This window comes from Microtus pennsylvanicus, chromosome 8 (assembly GCF_037038515.1).
Source record: "Microtus pennsylvanicus isolate mMicPen1 chromosome 8, mMicPen1.hap1, whole genome shotgun sequence".
NCBI classification, from domain to species: Eukaryota; Metazoa; Chordata; class Mammalia; order Rodentia; family Cricetidae; genus Microtus; species Microtus pennsylvanicus.
In genome coordinates this window covers 33792737-33811681 of record NC_134586.1, presented here as the reverse complement: position 1 = coordinate 33811681, position 18945 = coordinate 33792737, and the positions used below count along the sequence as shown (strand labels likewise).

The window sequence follows — 18945 nt, the reverse complement described above, 5'->3', positions numbered from 1 at the left end:
TCTCAGATTTGGCTCCAGGCGTGAGGTAGCTGCCAGCAGCGGCTTTCCAGACAAGCTTGAGTAACTTGGCCCCTTGGCCTTAGTGTTTTCTAAATCCAAATAGGCTTTATAGGGAGGATTGTGAAATTATATTAGCTTTGGATCTGAGAGCCAGGCTGAAGCCTGGCTTCCTACAGGTCTAGTCAGTTACCCGGCACTGAAAAATGGGGTCTTCTTTTCCGAGCAGTCGCCAAGATGGCTGAAGAGGAGCAGAAGTGTACCAACTCCCTGGATCGTTGGTGAACAAGCTGATGTGAAATACGCAATGCATTTGTAAGCCTCCTCAACCCTAAGACATTACACTCACTCTCTCTTGGAAACAGGACAGTAACCCACACACACACATGTTGGACTGCTCGTCCCCCTGTGTCCTTGTGAATAATCTTCAAACATAACTCCATTCTGGGAATTGAGGCAAATACAACCCACAGATGTTGACTCAGTTTCTGATGTATTGATTTAGTCACTGAACCAAGGTCAAGGAGGCCACAGATGCTTCCCTTATCTCACCCGATCACGCAGCTATTCTCCTGCCCTGGAATAGACCAATCACTGCTAGTAACCCTTTGAATAAGCCAGTCCAATAAGTTGGAAAACAACCTACAGGTTCCCCCCTTGTGTCTGTGGCTTTTTGCTTTAAAAGATGAACTGTAACAGCTATGGGTTGTCCTTCATATCCTGAACCTGAAGGGCCCTGTCATGAGAGAATAAAAATCCTCTTGCTTCTGCATCAATTGTGGCTGTGTGAGTGGTGTCTGGAGCAACTCCTCCCTGATGTTTGGACTTCTAGTCCAACAGATGCAGGCCCCAGAGATGGAGCCTGAACCATGGCCTGTGGTGGAAGCAGTACTCGCTACTCAAGCGCCCGAGAAAGGCCAAGAAGGAGGCGCCACCCATGGGGAAGCCAGTAAAGACCCACTTGGGGGACATGATCCTCCTGCCTGAGATGGTAGGGAGCATAGTGGGCGTGTACAACGTCAAGATCTTCAACCAGGTGGAAATCAAACCACACACAATCGGCCGCTACCCTGGTGCGTTCTCCAGCACCTACAAGCCCCTGAAGCACAGCCAGTGTGGTATGGGTGCCACCTACTCCTCCAGCTTCATCCCCCTCGAGCAGCTGTGGCGCATAAATGGGGCTCACTCTGAGAAGACCTGACTCCTCCTCCTCAGAGCTCTCTGGTTTTTTTTTTTTTGGTTTTTCGAGACAGGGTTTCTCTGTGGTTTTGGAGCCTGTCCTGGAACTAGCTCTTGTAGACCAGGTTGGTCTTGAACTCACAGAGATCCGCCTGCCTCTGCCTCCCGAGTGCTGGGATTAAAGGCGTGCGCCACCACCGCCTGGCTTCTCTGGTTTGTTTTTGCAGTGCCTGGGGTCAGTCACTGTGCCAGGCTGGAGACTCATCTTGCAATCCTGAGGGTGGAAGTGTTGACCATGAACAGGGAACTGTGTGCAAGCTGGCGCAGGCACTGGTAAATCACCCCGTAGACGTACCAGGACCCTTCAACCTGGACATGTAAAATACACCCGGCGGTGGTGGCACAAGCCTTTAATTCCAGCACTCTGGAGGCAGAGACAGGTGGATCTCTGTGAGTTCGAGATCAGCCTGGTCTACAGAGCGAGTTCCAGGAAAGTTCCAAAGCTACAGAGAAACCCAGTCTTAAAAAAAAAATAACCAACCAAACAAACAAAAATAATAAGAAACAACAACTGGGAATCAAAAGAGTGGTTTGATTCACCTTACAGAAACTGGCACGTACCTGGATTCCATGGTCTGCCTAAACACCAAATGTCAGGCCTCAAACACCAACTGCAGATTTTTATTTTAACATTTATCTATTTATTTATTGCGTCTCACAGTGTCAGGACCTTATGTATTAAGAAGGAACTGGGCTGGGGATGTGGTGCAGTTGGCAGAGCATTTGCCTAGCCTGCTGGAAGCCCTGGCTTCTGGGTTCAGTCCTCCAGTGCCGCATAAGTTAAACATAGTGCTTCACACACTTGTAATGCGATCACTTGGGAGGTGGAAGCAAGTGAATCAGAAGCTCAGGGTCCTCCTCCACACATAACACATTGGGAGCCAGCCTGGGTTACATGAGACTCTGTATCTAGAAGAGCAAACAGGGCCACTGATACAGTCATCCTATAAAAGCAATTGCTGTACAAGCCAGACAACCTGAGTTCAGTCCCTGGGACCCAGAGTGGAATGAAAGTTGACCTCTGACCTCCACACCTGCACCATGGTAGTAGCATACCAGCACACACGCATGCACACATGCGTGTGCCCACTCACACACATACACACACACACACACACACACACACACACACACACACGCACCAATAATGATAAATGCTGTAATTCTTGGCAAATGGTTTCACACAAAGAACACAGGCAAAGATGAAGTTTCAGCTTAAATAATTTACTTTAGACTCTAATAGCATACATAGTAGTGGGGAATGAGAACAAGAGGAGGAATTGTGGGACTTTCCCTGGGGAACACAATCTCTATCACATGACAGACGAAGCCTCGATTCTATCTAAGTCTGGTTTGGTGAACCGGTGAGTTTACTAGGTTCTTACAGGAGGGGCCTGGGTAACTCAAAACCATCTGCATGACCCCAAAGTCCCTCCCTCACACAGATAAGATCCTCCTAAAATCTGTATCAATGTCATCCTGGCTTTAGTTAACCTTCTACTTCTTACAAACTCTAGCAACCCCCCAAGGCCATGTGCACCTGCAGGGCAGGAGGGAGTGATGGCTGGGACTCCTGGTGAGAGGACCCCCTGGTAATCCCCCTCCTTTTCTCCTTCCCGTACCATAACCACAGGCCTCGTTGTCACTGTGGTGTTCTGTTCATTTTGTTGTCTTGATTGAGGTCAAAGTATTCTGGAGGCCACCATAGCAATGTCTGCTGCATGGTGAGCATGGTCAAGGCAGGAGGGGACACCAGAGAGGGAGTGGTTAAGTAGGGGCGGCATGTGAAGACAACGTGGCACACTTTGTGCCAGGGACGCATGCTGGTCCCCTAAGCTACCTGAGACAGGAAGGTAGGAATTGGGTCAGGCCAGGAAGTTCTCCTGTGACCAGACACCCAGGGTCCAGCCCTTCCTGTTGTGCTGTGAGCGAGGTGCTGGTGGGTGAGAAGCTCTCCAGATACCAGGCTTGCAGGTGCTTCTAGCAGAGTGCGGGGGCCCCCAGTCATTGGCTGGAGAGGCCTCTGAGGACTTGGGTCTTCACTGCAGCATCTTCAGACAGGCGGGGAGGAGGGAGGGAGTCTTGGTCTTGGAAGGCTGTTCCTCCTCAGTGGCATCCAGGAACTGCTGCATGTAGCTGGAGGTGCCAAGCAGCATGTGGCCTGTGGCCTGCATGCTGAAGAGGGCCCAGCGGAGCATTTCCCTGGGAGACAGCAAGGTATTCCGGTCAGACATGGAGAACGCTCTCCATCCTATCTCCCCAAATATTCTCTCCGTTTTTCTATGCTGGCCTGAAGCAGCTGGCTTCAAGTTAGATTTCTCTCTCTCTCTCTCTCTCTCTCTCTCTCTCTCTCTCTCTCTCTCCTCTCTCTCTCTCTCTCTCTCTCTCTCTCTCTCTCTCTCTCTCTCTCTCTCTCTTTCTTCCTCTTTTATTTTTGAGATAGAGTCTCACGCTCTAGTTCAGGTTAGCTAGAAACTCATTGTGTAGCTCAGGCTGGCTTTGAACTCGCAGTACTCTCCTGCCTCAGTCTCCTGAAGGCTGTTGCAGCTATGTGCCACCACACCTAACTTTCATGATTTTGTTTTGTTTTGATTTGGCTCTGTTTGAGATAGAATCTGGAGTAGCCTTAAAGTAGTAATCCTCCTGCCTCGTCTTCCCATGTGCTGGGTTTGTAGACATCCCCCACCATACTGGGCTCAAATTAGCCTTCTCCCTTAGGGGGATCTAAGTATTACTGAAGCAAAACAACTAAAACCCTTCCAAGTACAGACAGGGACCCCGACCCGGCTCATAGCCAGCCATCCCCTCTCACATAGTTCCGGCTCTACTCCTGCTTTTTCCCATGCTAACTTGAGTTCTCAAAACAAAGTTTTTATTTTCTTGTAATAATATTTTGTTTTTCTTTTCTGTGGTGCTGGGAATGGAAGCCAGGGCTTTATTTGTGCACAAGCAGCTGATCTGCCACAGAGCTATGTCCCCATCCCATATTTTTTAAGTCACTCTGGGCCAGCCAGATTAACTTACATAATACACTTCTGCCCTTTGTGATACTGTTTCCTAGACTTGATAGTCTTTCCAGGTCAGTGTTCAGGATGCTAGCCACAGGCTCCCATGCCTGATGTTATCATACACTAAGAATAGAACTTGGACCAGACAGGGCTGAACACTGATTCAGAGGGGTTTGTGTGTTTGCTTTTAACTATTCTATTCTAAGGACTAGCAATGTAAACTAATTTGGTAGAGTGCTTGTCTTTGATGAACAAAGCCCCGGGTTTATCCCCAGCACCGCAATCACCTGGTGTGGTTATACAGGTCTGTAACTTAAGACTCCCTAGCACTATGGAGATAGAAGCAGGTGGATCAGAAGTTCGAAGTCATCCACGGCTACATAGCAAGTGGGAGGCCAGCCTGGGACACATGAGACCCGTATTTGAGGGGAAAAAAAAAGCTTTAAACTACTTTAGTTCTGAGGTTCTGGGGTTCTGAGCCCCAGCTTCGAGCATGTAAAATGGGGTATGAGTTTGAAACTAACGTGAAGCATTCAGCCTGTGGTCTGATGGACAGGAAGCAGGAAAAGCCCTCAAGAGCAGTGGCTGAACCCAAGTTCTCCCATGGCTGTTTACAAGGGCTCAGTGAGGGTCACTAGCAGTTGCTGATCTTACGAACAATAAGGAAGAGGAAATACTGCTGGGTGGTGGTGGAGGTGCACGCCTTTAATCCCAGCACTCGGGAGGTAGAGGCAGGAGGATCTCTGTGAGTTCGAGGCCAGCCTGTTTGAAACAAAGAGAGTTTCAGGACAGACAGAGCTATTACACACAGAAACCCTATCTCAAAAAAACAAACTATAAAAGAAAACAAAAGGAAGAAAGAAAGAAAGAGAGAGAGAGAAACGCTCCTGCCTAGTGTTAACCTTGTCTTCTCAGAGCCGTCAAGATGAACTCAGATACACACATACACACACACACAAACACACTAAAATGGATGTAATCTTTTAAAGATAAATAACCTGTCTTCTCATGTCATGGCAGGCATAAACTCATACACGTTCATATACACACATCAAATACATAAAGTTTGTTTTTTTTTTCATTTTTTGGATTTTCGAGACAGGGTTTCTCCGTAGCTTTTTTGGTTCCTGTCCTGGAACTAGCTCTTGTAGACCAGGCTGGCCTCGAACTCACAGAGATCCGCCTGCCTCTGCCTCCCGAGTGCTGGGATTAAAGGCGTGCGCCACCACAGCCTGGCAATACATAAAGTTTTTAAAATTAACTCCTATTAACCTTCATTCAGTATGTGGATTTATGTTTTGGGTTGGTTCGAAGGGAGTAGAAATATACTTAGAACTATAAGCAGCTCACATAAAACATATTTTAGTGGCTTTGTGGTTAAAAGTATGTAGAGGACTCAATAGGCTCCTAGCATCCATGACAGGAGGCTCACAGACACCTGCATCACTGGCTGCAGGGGACCAGATGCTCCTGGTCGTAGCGGGTTATCTGCATTCACATGCACAACCCCCCCCCACACACACACATTAAAAATAAAATATTTCGGGGGTTGGAGAAATGGCTCAGTGGTTAAGAGCACCGACTGCTCTTCCAGAGGATCCAGATTCAATTCCCAGCACCCACATGACAGCTCACAACTGTCTGTAATTCCAAGATCTGACACCCTCACACATACATGCAGGCAAAACACCAATACACATAAAATAAATAATTTTTTTGTGATTTTTTTCGAGACAGGGTTTCTCTGTAGCTTTGAAGCCTGTCCTGGAACTAGCTCTTGTGGACCAGGCTGGCCTCGAACTCACATAGATCTGACTGCCTCTGCCTCCCAAGTGCTGGGATTAAAGGCGTGCGCCACCACCGCCTGGCTCTCCCTGTCTTTCTATTTCTACGAGGTATTTAGGATAGATCAACAGAGGGACAGAAAGTAGACTAAAGGTCAGCAGGCTCTCCGGAGAGAACCGGGAGCGATTATTTACTGAGTACACCCTCTGCTGCCCGGTGCAAAGGTTCTGGAAACCAAGACGATGCTTACACAACAAGGACGGTTACTTTGTACTGCCGAGCAAGACACTTAAAGTGGCCTCAGCAGAAAAATTTTGGACGTGAAGATTTTAGCACATTTTTTTGAGACAAGGTCTCATTGTGTAGCCTCAGCTGGAACTTGATATATAGACCAGGCTAGCCTAAAATTCGCAGAAATCCGCCTGCCTCTGCCTCCCTAGTGCTGAGATTAAAAGTGTGTGCCACCACCGCCTGGCCCTAAGAAGTAATCTTAAAATACCTTCCGCCACCCTAATGTAAACCAAGTCTCTTAGATAAGCCCCTTCACAGATGTGACTGTCTTTCTTTGCTAGCCCAGTGCCGCTCCAGCCCCCGAGAGAGTTCAGCTCTGGGCAGACAGGTAGGTTCTGGTTAGCTTCTCTCCCGCCCTGTCCCCGGCTCTTCCGGTCCACTCACTTCACAATGCGCTTGGCCCTGTAGCAGTGCAGGTCATAGGAAAGCGAGTATGTGTCATAGAGGGTCGCCTTCACGTTCAGGCAGCCGATGAAGTCCTGAGGGTTCAGCTTGTACAGGTCGAACGTTACGCGGGCCACATCGATCTTCTTAGTAGGCTTCTGGGCATCGGATAGCTGGGGTCTCTTCTTGCGCTGTAAGACAAGCCCGTGTTAGCTCACATCTGGGACTCCTCCCACGCTCCCAACAATCACCCCTGCCTGGGGAGCCGGTCACCTGCTCTGATGGGGGCTTCCACTTCTGCCCCTTCTGCAGGACCATGAACACGGTATCTCTTGCGAGGGCTTGGAAATATTCTTCTGTCTCCACAATCGTACCATCTTCCTCCAGCACGAGGGAGAAGGGCTTGTGTTTAAGTTTCAAGATATCCTGGACCTGGAAAAGAAGGCTGGTGACATTTCTACCATCCCTATGGAGTCGCAGAGTTGGGGGGCGAAGGCCCTCATTAAAGGACCTCAGCTGCCAGAGAGAGAGAGCAAGTGAGCTGCCATCCATCCATGCAGGGGACTAACCGAACTGTGGGGGGCCCACTCACAGTCTATGTTTTAGTACTTCCGAGTCCCAAGAAACAGAGCAGTCTAATAGAACGGAAGTCATAGGTGTGGTTTTATTTAGTGAGATATGTTACATATGATGAGCTTCACATTTTGAGGGTGTCGGAGGCCTCGGACACGCGTGGGCAAATGCTGCAACACTGAACCGTATCCCCAGCCTTCTTTGTACTCTTTGTTTGGAGACAGGGTCTTGTTAAATTGCTTGGGTTGGCCTGGAGCTCACTGTGCAGCCCAGGCAGACCTCAGCCTTCGGTTTACATCTTCCTGCCTCAGTTTCCCAAGTAACTTGGATTACAAGCCTATACCACCGAACCCAGTTAAACTTTACTTTGTTTTTGGTTTTTTGTTTGTTTGAAGACAGGGTCATACTCTGTAGCCATGGCTGGCCTGGAACTTGCTATGTAGACTGGGCTGGGCTCAAACTCACAGAGATCCATCTGCCTCTGTTTCCCAAGTGCTGGGATTAAAGGCATGTACGTACCTGGCCACTATTTTAAAATTTTATTTTTATTATGTGTAAATGTCTGTGTGTGGGTGGGAGTATGCATCTGCCCAGAGTGTCCACGCCATGCCCTGGAGCTAGAGTTACAGGTGACTGTGAGCAGCCCTGTATGGGCGCTCAGAAGTGAACATGGGTCGTTTGCATGAGCAATGCATGCTCTTAACATCTGAGGGGACCTGTCTAGCCCCACACTGCACTATTTAAAAGAATACAATTCAGTCAATTATGATGGATGGTGTACACTGGTAATCCTTATATTCAGAAGCCAGATATGGGTTTTCAGCAAACTCAAGGCCAGCCTAGTCTGTCCCTAAAGATGGAGGCCAGCCAGGGCTGCATACCAAGACCCCGTCTCCAGAAAGAACAGGGAGTGGGAGCAAAGACAGAAAAAGTATCCAGTTCAACCTCGAGTTGAAGGTTGTCCCCTGACTGAGTCTGGGGTAATTTGAACACCAGTAAACCATCTGTTACTATCATTATATCACATTAAAATATGAATGGCTGGTGTTCCAGCGTGGTGGCGCATGCCTTTAGTCCCCATACTTGGGAAACAGAAGCAGGGAGATCTCTGAGTTTGAGGTCAGCCTGGTCTACAGAGTGAGTTCCAGGAAGACAGCCAGAGCTACACAGACACCCCCTCCCCGCAGTATGAATGTTTGGATATCTTTTGGTATCAATAAATTAGTAAATTTAAAGTATGAGGCAGCATTGTATGTTTGTTTGGTATAGATTACATCTTAGAAAACAATTAGCAATGTGGAATTGCCCTCTGTATGCTGTGAATATATTTTATCACCATTGGTTAATAAAGAAGCTTTTTGGCCTGTGGCAGTGCGGAATAGAGCTGGGTGGGGAAAACTGAACTGAATTCAGGGAAATAGAAGGTGGAGTCAGGGAGATGCCATGTAGCTTCCAAAGGAGAAAGATGCCAGAACCTTACCAGTAGGCCACAGTTTCATGGTGGTACACAGATTAAAAGAAATGGGCTAATTTAAGATGTAAGAGCTAGCTAGGAATATACCTAAACTATTGATCAAACAGTGTTGTAATTAATACAGTTTCTGTGTGATTATTCGGGTCAGGGCAGCCGAGAAACAAACGAGCAGTCTCCATTTACAAATTAGTACAAGAAAAGTAAAAAGTTCAAGTTAAGTTGGGCGGTGGCAGCACATGCCTATAGTCCCAGCACTGGGGAGGCAGACGCAGGTGGACCTCTGCGTTTAAGGTCAGCCTGCTCTACAGAGGGAGTTCCAGGACAGCCAGGGCCACACAAAAGAAAACCCTGATTCAAAAAACAAAAAAACAAGAAATTAAAGTTAAATAACACACTGAGAAAAATAAAGACATTACACAGAGAAGGCCAACTCTGTAACCCTATTCAAATGATCGAGTTAAATGAAACGAGAGAAATAAAAAATGGTGTGTATGTTTGTAAGCACAATTCTGTCTTCTGTCTTTATCCGTGGTGTGAGGGACTGAGCTAAGGTCCTTGCTAGGAAAAATATTCTTCTTAATATTATCAACTTAAGAAATATTTTTTATTTTTATTTTATTTTGGTTTTTCTTTTTTATTTATTTATTTGTTTGTTTGTTTGTTTGTTTTGGTTTTTCGAGACAGGGTTTCTCTGTGGTTTTGGAGCCTGTCCTGGAACTAGCTCTTGTAGACCAGGCTGGTCTCGAACTCACAGAGATCCGCCTGCCTCTGCCTCCCGAGTGCTGGGATTAAAGGCGTGCGCCACCACCGCCTGGCTTTATTTTGGTTTTTCAAGACAGGGTTTCTCTGTGGCTTTGGAGCCTATCCCAGAACTAGCTCTTGTAGACCAGGCTGGCCTCAAACTCATAGAGATCCACCTGCCTCTGCCTCCCGAGTGCTGAGATTAAAGGCATGCACCACCATCGCCAGCCCTTAAAAAATATTTTTTAAAGATTTATTTATTATGTAAACAGTACTCACACACCCACATCATACACATACAGTAATAATTTTAAAATAGAAAACAAAACTGTCCAGATTTGGGGGACAATCAGCAGCGCTCCAGTGGAGGCTCGAGATGAGCTCCGCTGACGTTACACTGTTTTCTCATTTTGATGGCTGAGGAACATTCAAGAGAATATCCTCTTGTACAGAAAATACACACGAAGGACTGGAGGGCTGGAGAGATGGCTTAGCAGTAAGAGCACCGACTGCTCTTCTGAAGGACACGGGTTCAATTCCCCAGCACCCACATGACAGCTCACAGCTGTCTGTAACTTCAGTTCCAGGGGATCTGACACCCTCACATGGACATACATGCATACAAAATGCACTTGAAGTACAAATAAATAAATAAAAAGAAAGAAAAGAAAATGTCCAAGAGAAGTGTCCAAGTTCATGGCAGCAGACTGGCCATTTATGCTCCAGTGATTCAGCAAATGTTTTGTTTTCAGTGAATGCTCCTTACAGGTTTTGTTAGCTTCATTTGCTTCAAATTGTTTTTAAAAATCCACCACAGTTGTGTGTGTGTGCGTGTGTGTGTGTGTGTGTGCGTGTGTATGTGTGTGTGTATGGTGTGTGTGTCTCAGCTAGCAGAGCTCCTGTTCAGCATGAGCAATGCCCTGGGCACCATGTCAGCATGCCATAACTGAGCAGAGAGACAGGCTGTAATCCCAGCGCTCTGGAGATAGACGCAGTAAGAGCTAAAGTTCCAGTCAGTTATACAGTGTGTTTGAGGCCAGCTTGCAGGGAGCCGGACAGGATCGCCATTACAAGATGGCGCCGACATCCTGTCTTGTTGGAAATAAACAACTCCAACTCCATATTTGGCTATGCCTTTGAGAGCGGCGTGTCAGTGGATAAGGGTCCTTGAGCCTATCCCGATGCGGTCTGGTGTCAGCTGTTGGTGGCAGCCAATCACAGGGCGACCCGTGTGCCAATTCCCTATTTAAGCAGCTGCCTCAGTGCCCTCGGCCCCTTGCTTCCTGCCCTTCCCTTCCTGCCCCTCATTTCCTGCCCCTCTCGCTTCCTGCTCCCCATCAATCAAGGGCACTCCAGTAAAGCGTGATCTGAGTAGAATCCTGGTGTGGTGGTTATTCTTTCTCGCCGGTCGAGAGGTTCACCGCACAGCTACATTGGACCCTGTCTCAAACACACAAACAATAAAATCCCTTCTTTAAAAATTCCTCTAGGTGGGAGTAGTGGAGCACCCCTGTAACCCCAGCACTCGGGAGGCAGAGGCAGGCGGATCTCTTAAATTCGAGGCCAGCCTGGCCTACAGAGAGAATTTCGGGGCTGTTTGTTAAGCAGCAAAACCCTGACTGGAAAAACAAAACAAAACCATAAACAGACAAACAAAAGAAACCCTGTCTAACTGCCTAAAACAAACTAACTAAAATAAATAAATGAAATTTAAGGTTGAATGGGATGGCTCAGCAGGTAAAGGTGCTTACTGCCAAGTCTGCTGACCCACATGATGGAAAGAGAAGATCAACTCCTAAGAGTCATGTTGCATGCTCTATGTGCATCCCATGGCATGCATGTGTGCGCACACACGCGTAGGTAAACAATCATTGCAAAAAAATAAAATTTAAACTTCCCCAGTTGCAACCACATTTATACTCTCCCCTAACACAATCCACACCTCTGTGCTGCCAGACATGGACTCAAAGTCCAGAAACCTCACCTCGCAGGTTAGTCAGCAGATGTCCTCCGGGCCCTGGCAGTAAGTGTCCCGTCTGTCTGTATGGCAGAGATGGGGTCTCACTGTCGCTCCCTGTATCCCGTAACAACAGAACCCTGACTAAGGCTCTCCTAAAGTACCAAGGGGTGTGAAGGGTTAGAATCGGGCATGCTAAGAACACCACAATGATGCAAGTGGTCCCCAGAGCTCAGAGCAAAGGGGGAACCAGTCCTTTTGAGCTCTTTTGATTCAAGGCCAACTCAGCCGCAGACCTCACAGGAGACGACAAACCTGCTCCTAGCAAGAACAGAGCTAATTCATAGGAGTGCGACGGAAACCTCACCTCGAAGGCTGTCAGCTATGCTCTCTGCATGCTAAGTTGGCTCTGACAGCTGAAAACCTACTGCAAACATTGGGCTTGTGTGGGGCACGTAGACGCACAGGTACAGGGGTTAGGTTAGCATCAGTTCTGTGCAGCTGACTAATGGGCCAGAGAGACCTGCGGTTACATGGCAGAAGCAAAATCAGAAAAGACTGTAGGAGGGGCAGGGGAGGAAAGATGAGAACTGGGGCCTGCTCTTAGCACTGGTGCTTCTGTTAGTACAGGAGCTGGTTGCCCTGGGTTTCCACTAATGAGAACTGACTAATTGTCCAAACAAAGGCATTTCCTGGAAGTTCCAGCCTGGGAGACAGGTGCAGGGAGACTTGCATGGGAGTGGTTAGGAAATGCAGACCAGGAGCACTGAAATCCTCTTTCCTCAGCTTCTGACACCTCTGCAAAGTTGTTTTTATGTTGTTTAGTTTTAGTGCGGGTGTGTGTGTGTGTGTGTGTGTGTGTGTGTGTGTGTGTGCGCGTGCACGCGTGTTTAAGGTTTAGGCCTGGGTCTTCTATATAGACCTAGTTGGGCAGGAACTCCCTATGTAGAGACCAGGCTGACCTCAAACTTGTGGTCCTCCTGCTTCTCCTCCATGCACCACTATATTCAGCCTTGGTTTTAACTTCTTTTGAGATGTATTCTTTATGTAGCTCAGAGTATCCTGAACTCATTTATGTAGCCCAGGCTGACCTCAAACCTAACATCTTCCTGCTCCAGTCTCCCAAGTCCTGGGCTCCCAGCACGAGGCACCATGTCTGGCTTTTCCCTGCAAGTGTAAGAGATACTGGGGAAAGGGAACTAAGAGCCCTTTCAGCAAGAAAGTAACCACCCACCTACTGTTAGTGTGTAAGATGGCAATTTACTGTCCTCCTTCTGTCTCTTGACCATGCCATTTATCCATTACACACACAGGTCTCCAGGCAAGCAGCGCCAACCCTCCAGCACCGACACCATCAAGAACCTTTCACTGCTTAAGAACGTACTGCGCATGTGCACAGACTTCCAGCTCAGGGACCTGAAAGACGATGCAACCAGCAGGGTCAACCCTCGGCCAAGGCTCGGAGAGAGCCTATGTAGGGTACAGCAGATTCCTTACCTTGCCCAGGAGGTCCTCCAGGCTGTGAGCCATGATGCCTTTGCGAACCTTCCGATCTGCCGTGCTAACTCGGCAGGGCCTCGCCCTGGGGGCTTCCCGCCTGGGCTTAGACACCAGCTGTTGGGTCACCACTGCAGTGCTCACTGCCACATGCCTGGGAACACCAGTTTGAACATCAGAAGACCTGCCTGCTGCCTCCAGGGCTGCCCACGGCTGACCCAACCAATCAGGGCAGCCCTTCCGAAGATACATCTCCAATTTGGGTGGGCAGGAAAATCAGCAGGCTCATTCCAGTGCCTTTGAATGGAGCCTAGGGAGTTGCATATCTAACAAGTCCCCAAAGCCCTGTCAGTGTGGCTCGGACCAGCCACATTCCCCTGTGGATGGCTCTGCTTCTCTGGCCTTGGTCACCTTGCCTGTGAAGGGGAGTGAAATGGCGGGCCCCCTGTAGAGTATCTGGGCACTCTGAAGTACGTAGAAAGAAAGGAGTGGAAGGATCTGCGTCTGGGATTTCCTGGGCTCAAATTCAAAGTTTGTCTGTGCTACAGATTTGCTGATGACAGAAAACACAACCTGTGACTCAGTTTCCTATCTATTGACTTGGCATATAGCCCCCACGTCCCAGAGTAGGACTGAGGTTCCTGGGAGATCAGGAATGAAGGCACCCAGGGCCAAGCCCTTTCTACTCCAGATGTGACAGAACTGTGGCGGTGGCAGAGAGAGCGTAAGATGGGAACTTGTCCAGACTGCAAGGTCGTGGGTTCTCCTCTAGGCCTCCTGAATCATATCTGCGGGCTTACTTTAGGATTTTGTTTGTTTTGTTTTAATGGGCTCTTTGCTTGTTTGTTTTTGAGATAGCATCTTGATCTGTAGCCCTGGAACTTACTTTTTTTCTTTTTCTTTTTTGGACTTGAAACTTTCTATGCAGACCAGACTGTCCCCAAACTCAGCAAGATCCGCATGCCTCTGCTTCCCGAGTCCCAGGATTCAAAGTGTATGCCACCATGCCTGGCCACATCTGTATTTCAACTAGACACCCACGTGATTTTCCTTTCTTTTCTTTCTCCTCCTTCTTTCTCTCTTTTCTTCTTCTTCTTCTTCTTCTTCTTCTTCTTCTTCTTCTTCTTCTTCTTCTTCTTCTTCTTCCTCTTCCTCCTCCTCCTCCTCCTCCTCCTCCTCCTCCTCCTCCTCCTCCTCCTCCTTCTCCTTCTTCTTCTGATAGGATGACCTATGTAGCCCTGACTGATCCGAAACTTGCTGTGTCCACTACAGGCTGGCCTCAAACTCACAAAGATCTGCCTGCTTCTGCCTCCTGAGTGCTGGGATTAAAAGCATGTACCACCACACCCATCTCCTACGTGGTTTTTCTACAAATTAAAGTTTTTGAAGTTCTAACAGATGGCTCCCCAGGTTCCCCCTCCCTTTCTATCCCTGGCTCTCCTTACCTGGACAGTGACTTGGGGTACAGAAGGCTGAGAGACTTCATGGCGTAGTCCATCCTTGTGAGCTGAATTGTGTTGGACCTGGATCGGAGGCAGAAAACCATCTGGTTAGAGTGGGAAGGATGGGAGAGGGTCCCTCTCTTTCTTTCTTTGACCCACTGTATCCCCAACCCCCACCCAGCAACCCTCTGCCCCAGTCTTTCACCCTACCCTCCATTTCCCTGAATCCATACCAACTACAGCTGAGCCAGAGTCTACTACCCCCACTGATTCCTCGGCTGCTCCCAGCCCCAGCCCAACTCACTCCATGTTTCCCTGTCCCAAGCTCTGGCTATACTGAGCAGAGGAGCCCAAGCCAGGGCTGAAGAGGCCCTCACTGCTTTGTCCCTGTCCCTGGGGGCAGAGTCCAGGCTCTGCTGGCAGCGGGTGAGTCACCCCACCTCATGCTGGGAGAGACCTGAAAGTCACCCATCCTCCAGAAACTCCACAGGCAGTCAGGCCTTGGAGAGCCTGCTCTAACCATGGGCCCTTGAGCAATAAAGCCCTCCTGAGGCTTAGCCCTGGCCAACAGAACTCTCTGTCATGTTAAAGACTGTCTAGGTTTGTGCTCTTCGATACCATAGCTGTTACCCACACTGAATCCTTGGCACCGTAACCAATGTGGTAAAGGAGTTGAGGCTGTACTTCTACTGAGCCTTAACTAATGTAGTTAGATAACTGCCGTGGTTTCTAGCGGGGTAGTCCTGGGCTCATGTGCCTCTGCTTTTCCTTCTATATTGCTGCTCTCTGGTTCTTGCCTGCTGCTTATCTCAAACCCAGAGCTCAACGTAAGTTACCGAGAAGCCCCAGCTCCCTGTTGCCAACTCAGGAAAGCCTCTCCTGGTTGCTCACAGAATGACCCCTCTACCCTGCCCTTCTCTGTCTATTTCTGCTGTAGCTCCTGGGTCCCCGCTGCCCCTATCTTCAAGGCCTTAGCCCAGGGAGCGAGTCTGAATGCCAGGAGTGGGCAGACATGGGTCCCTGCCTCCTCAGTCAAGTAAAACCATTCTTCCCTTCTGATAACTCGGATTCTCCCCAGGTCAACCCTACAGAGTCAGAGTCCCCTCACCCCCATCTGATGCTACCCAAGCGCTCTTGTTCAGTCCAGTTTCTTATACCCTACCCCTCACACAGCTCCACCAAACCCGCCTCACCTGCTGTCTGGTAGCCAAATACCCCAGCTCCTCTCCTCCCCCTCACCTCCTAGCCTCCTGGTAATACTGCGTGGCCAGGCACAGCCCAGGCCTCCCTCCATTTTATTTCTGTGTCCCGTGAAACCACTCCCCTGGCCCCCAGCCCCAGCTAGGGAAAAGAGCATGGAGAATGAATTTGAAACCCTTCCCTAGGGATTTCAAGTCAGACTGAAAGCCCCGAAAGGGGGAAGAAGGCATGTTTCGAAACCGCTGGAAGAAAGAGGTACTGCCCGGGACATGGTACCAGGCAAGAGGGCACAGACAGCAACAGATGCGGACTGTGGTCTGTGCTCTACCCCACACCAGCTATTCATGCTCACATGAATTGCCTTCTGTCAGCCCTGATTTCCTCCTCTGCATAAGGAATAGCACTCCTGTTGAAGCCAGGTACAGAGGCTCAGAGCTGTAATAGCAGCTCTTGGGCTGAGGCATAAAAAGAGAGAACCACGAGTTTGAAGCTAGCCTGGGCTATTGAGTAAAGGCCTGTCTCAAAAACAAAAATATATACATAATGAAAACTTTTGCAACTTAGGCACTCAATAGATAGAAGTGATTGCTATTGATAACATAGTATTGTAATATATAGAAACAGAGATTAGAACAAGGTGAAATAAATATGTAATGTTAAAATAAAATATCTAAATATCTTGCCAGGAGAGGTAGCTCATGCCTGTAATGACTATAATCCCACCAAGCACTTGGGAAGCCAAGGCAGGAAGACTGCTGTGAGTGAAATTGGCCTGGGCTACAGGGAGTTTACAGGCCAGCCTGGGCTACAGAGTAATAATCTAGCAAGAGAAGGGAGTGGAAAATCACACATCTTGGGTATAGTGAAGTACATGACTCGAGAGACAGAGGCAGGAGGATCATCTCCAATTCAAGACAAGTTTGAGCAATAGAGTCTCAAAAAAAGCTTAAAAAGAGCATAAGCTCTATAATCTATTGCTATGAACACTACAACTAAAAAAAGTAAGCTAAGGCCAGCAAGATGACCCAGCGAGTAAGGGCACTTGCTGTCAAACCTGACAGCCTGAATTTCATCCCCAGGACCCACATGGTAGAAAGAGAGAACTGACTCCCACAGGTCGTCCTTACGGGAATCAACACACACACACACACACACACACACACACACACACACACACACACACATACACACACACACACACACACACACGTGCGTGCACACACTTAATAAATAAAAATCTCTACATCAAAACCTCTACAAGAAACATTCACATCATTTCTGGAGAGATGTCTCAGTGGTCAAGAGCACTGGCTTCTCTTCCAGAGGATCCAGGTTCTGTTACCAGCACCCACATGATCATTTATAACTCTAGTTCCAGGGGATCTGATGTCCTCTTCAGGCCTCTGTGGGCACTGCATGCATCTGGTGCAAAGACATAGCAGGGGAAACACTATACACATAAAAATAAATCTTCAAAAAGTCTAGCAATCAATGAGACAGAAAAGGAAATTTATTCAGTGTGACCAAACCAGGAAAAGTGAGAGGATCAGCCTCTTAAGTACTGTTTTTTGGGGTGCAGATGGCAGCTCTAGGATTCCACAGGAGAAGAACAAAAAAACGGGATGCTGGACAACTCCCAGCGTTTGGGAGGCAGAGGCAGGGGAATCTCTGTGAGTTTGAAGCCAGCCTGAATAACATGGTGGATTCCAGGCTAGCAAAAGCTACAGAATAAGGCACTGTCTCAAAAATTAAAACAAAATGGGGGATGGGGGGTGGGAGAATAAATATGTACAACCAAGCTGTCTTGTTCAAACTCTTCTAATGGGCTGCTACCTCCAGTCTGGAATATGGGTCCTGTGGTTGCTAGGGAGTGGATTGCCTCCCAAACCGACTGTTCCTGGTTTTTGGGACAAGCTGAAAAGGAAACAGACTGAGAAGGAAATCAGAGCAGAGGGGCTGAATCAGAATGAGGATTGTGTCTTCCTTCAGGTTTAGGGCAACCACCAGAGACTTCTAGGCACTACTGCAGTTTGGAACCGGATGTGGCAATGGCTTAGTGCTGGCAACCTGTAATGTTTCTACAGACCCTTTTTATATCTATTTTATTTTTTTTCAGTGTTGAGATTTTTATTAAAAATAGAAAGTTGCATTCTCACAAGCAAATTGACATTTATTATATCTAACTGGAGGTTTCTTATCCCACCTGGTTCAACAGTGCTTTTTAAAATAACCACTTAAAGGCTTAATAATAATTACACATTGTATGTCCTATTAGCTCAGACTTACTATTAACTAGTTCTTTCAACTTAAATTAACCCATTTCTATTAGTTTATGCTTTACCACGAGTTTGGTGGCTTGTTACCGCACATTTTGCTTCTCTGGTTGCTGTTGACATTCCCCTCTCCTACAATTTCTTTCTCCATGTTTCTGGTGCAGATCTATAATCTATTCCTAATTCTTCCTAATGTATCGTATAACTGCACTAATGAAAGGAGAGTAATGATTCTTTAACAATCTTGTTATATAACTTTGTAGCCACCAAATGGTACACGTGTCTAACCTTTAAACTTGACTCTATAGAATTTCTTACCTTGGCTGGTGTATGCTCCATTTTTGTCCTGATTGTCATTTTTCTTAACCCACATGCATAGTACCTTCATTTAAAATATCTTTGAATAAATGATGTGGCATATCCCTCTGTATGCCATGAATACATTTTATTAATATTGGTTAGTAAAGAAGCTATTTTGGCCTATGGCAGGGCAGAATATAACTATGTGGAAAATCTATTTTATTTTTAAAAGAGTTCTTTTATTTGTGTATGAATATTTGCATCTATGTATGTGGACCACATGCATGCAGTGCCTGTGGAGGCCAGAAGAGGGCGACAGATCCCCTGAAACAAGGGGTTGCGGGTTATATGGTGCTGAGAACTGAGCTTCCTTCCTCTAGGAGAGCAACATGTACTGTTAACCACTGAGACGTCTCTCCGGCCCTTGCCCACCCCTTTCTATGTGTGTACTTATGTGAGTGGGGTCATGTGCGCATATGTGGCGGTCAGAGGACTGTTTGCTGAAGTTGGTTCTCTCCTTCCACCCTGTAGGTTCTAGGGATAAAACCCAGGCTGAGAGCATTTCCCCGTACCTGCAGAGTCATCTCCTGGGCTTTGTCCCAGTAAATCTTGAAAATGTCTTTTCTACCCCTGGTATCTTCATCTTTAAAGGGGAAGAACAAAGCTCCAGGTACAATGAGTGGAAACAGGCCTTTAATACCAGTCTTTAAGATGAGAAATTAAAATTTTTTCTCAGAACCTTTTCTTTCTTTCTTTCTTTCTTTCTTTCTTTCTTTCTTTCTTT

General features: G+C 47.5%; 1 protein-coding gene and 1 pseudogene across 4 annotated transcripts; one reads left to right on the top strand and one right to left on the bottom strand.

Annotated features, from left to right (window-relative positions):
* Positions 1-234: 234 nt before the first annotated feature.
* Positions 235-1198, top strand: LOC142855316 (small ribosomal subunit protein uS19 pseudogene; annotated as a pseudogene).
* A 1241-nt stretch (positions 1199-2439) lies between these two features.
* On the bottom strand, positions 2440-18013 carry Cidec (cell death inducing DFFA like effector c). 4 transcript variants are annotated; one of them, XM_075983191.1, is made up of 6 exons: positions 18008-18013; positions 14392-14469; positions 12947-13100; positions 6978-7136; positions 6705-6895; positions 2440-3438 (listed from the first exon to the last, which is right to left on the bottom strand). In XM_075983191.1, exons 1-6 carry the CDS (start codon positions 18010-18012, stop codon positions 3276-3278), a joined length of 750 nt encoding a protein of 249 aa, XP_075839306.1. In that variant the 5' UTR covers position 18013; the 3' UTR covers positions 2440-3275. The 4 variants fall into 4 exon arrangements, with proteins under 4 accessions (XP_075839306.1, XP_075839308.1, XP_075839307.1 ...); XM_075983193.1 differs by lacking the exon at positions 18008-18013 and adding an exon at positions 15628-15703; XM_075983192.1 differs by lacking the exon at positions 18008-18013 and adding an exon at positions 15582-15647.
* Between the last annotated feature and the right edge of the window lie 932 nt (positions 18014-18945).

Excerpts from the sequence above, each read along its gene's own strand:
- Cidec (XM_075983191.1), bottom strand. Across the intron at positions 13,101-14,391 it reads TACCCCAAGTCACTGTCCAG|GCATGTGGCAGTGAGCACTG; the intron begins GTAAGGAGAGCC and ends TGGTGTTCCCAG. Across the intron at positions 6,896-6,977 it reads GGAAGCCCCCATCAGAGCAG|CGCAAGAAGAGACCCCAGCT; the intron begins GTGACCGGCTCC and ends CTTGTCTTACAG.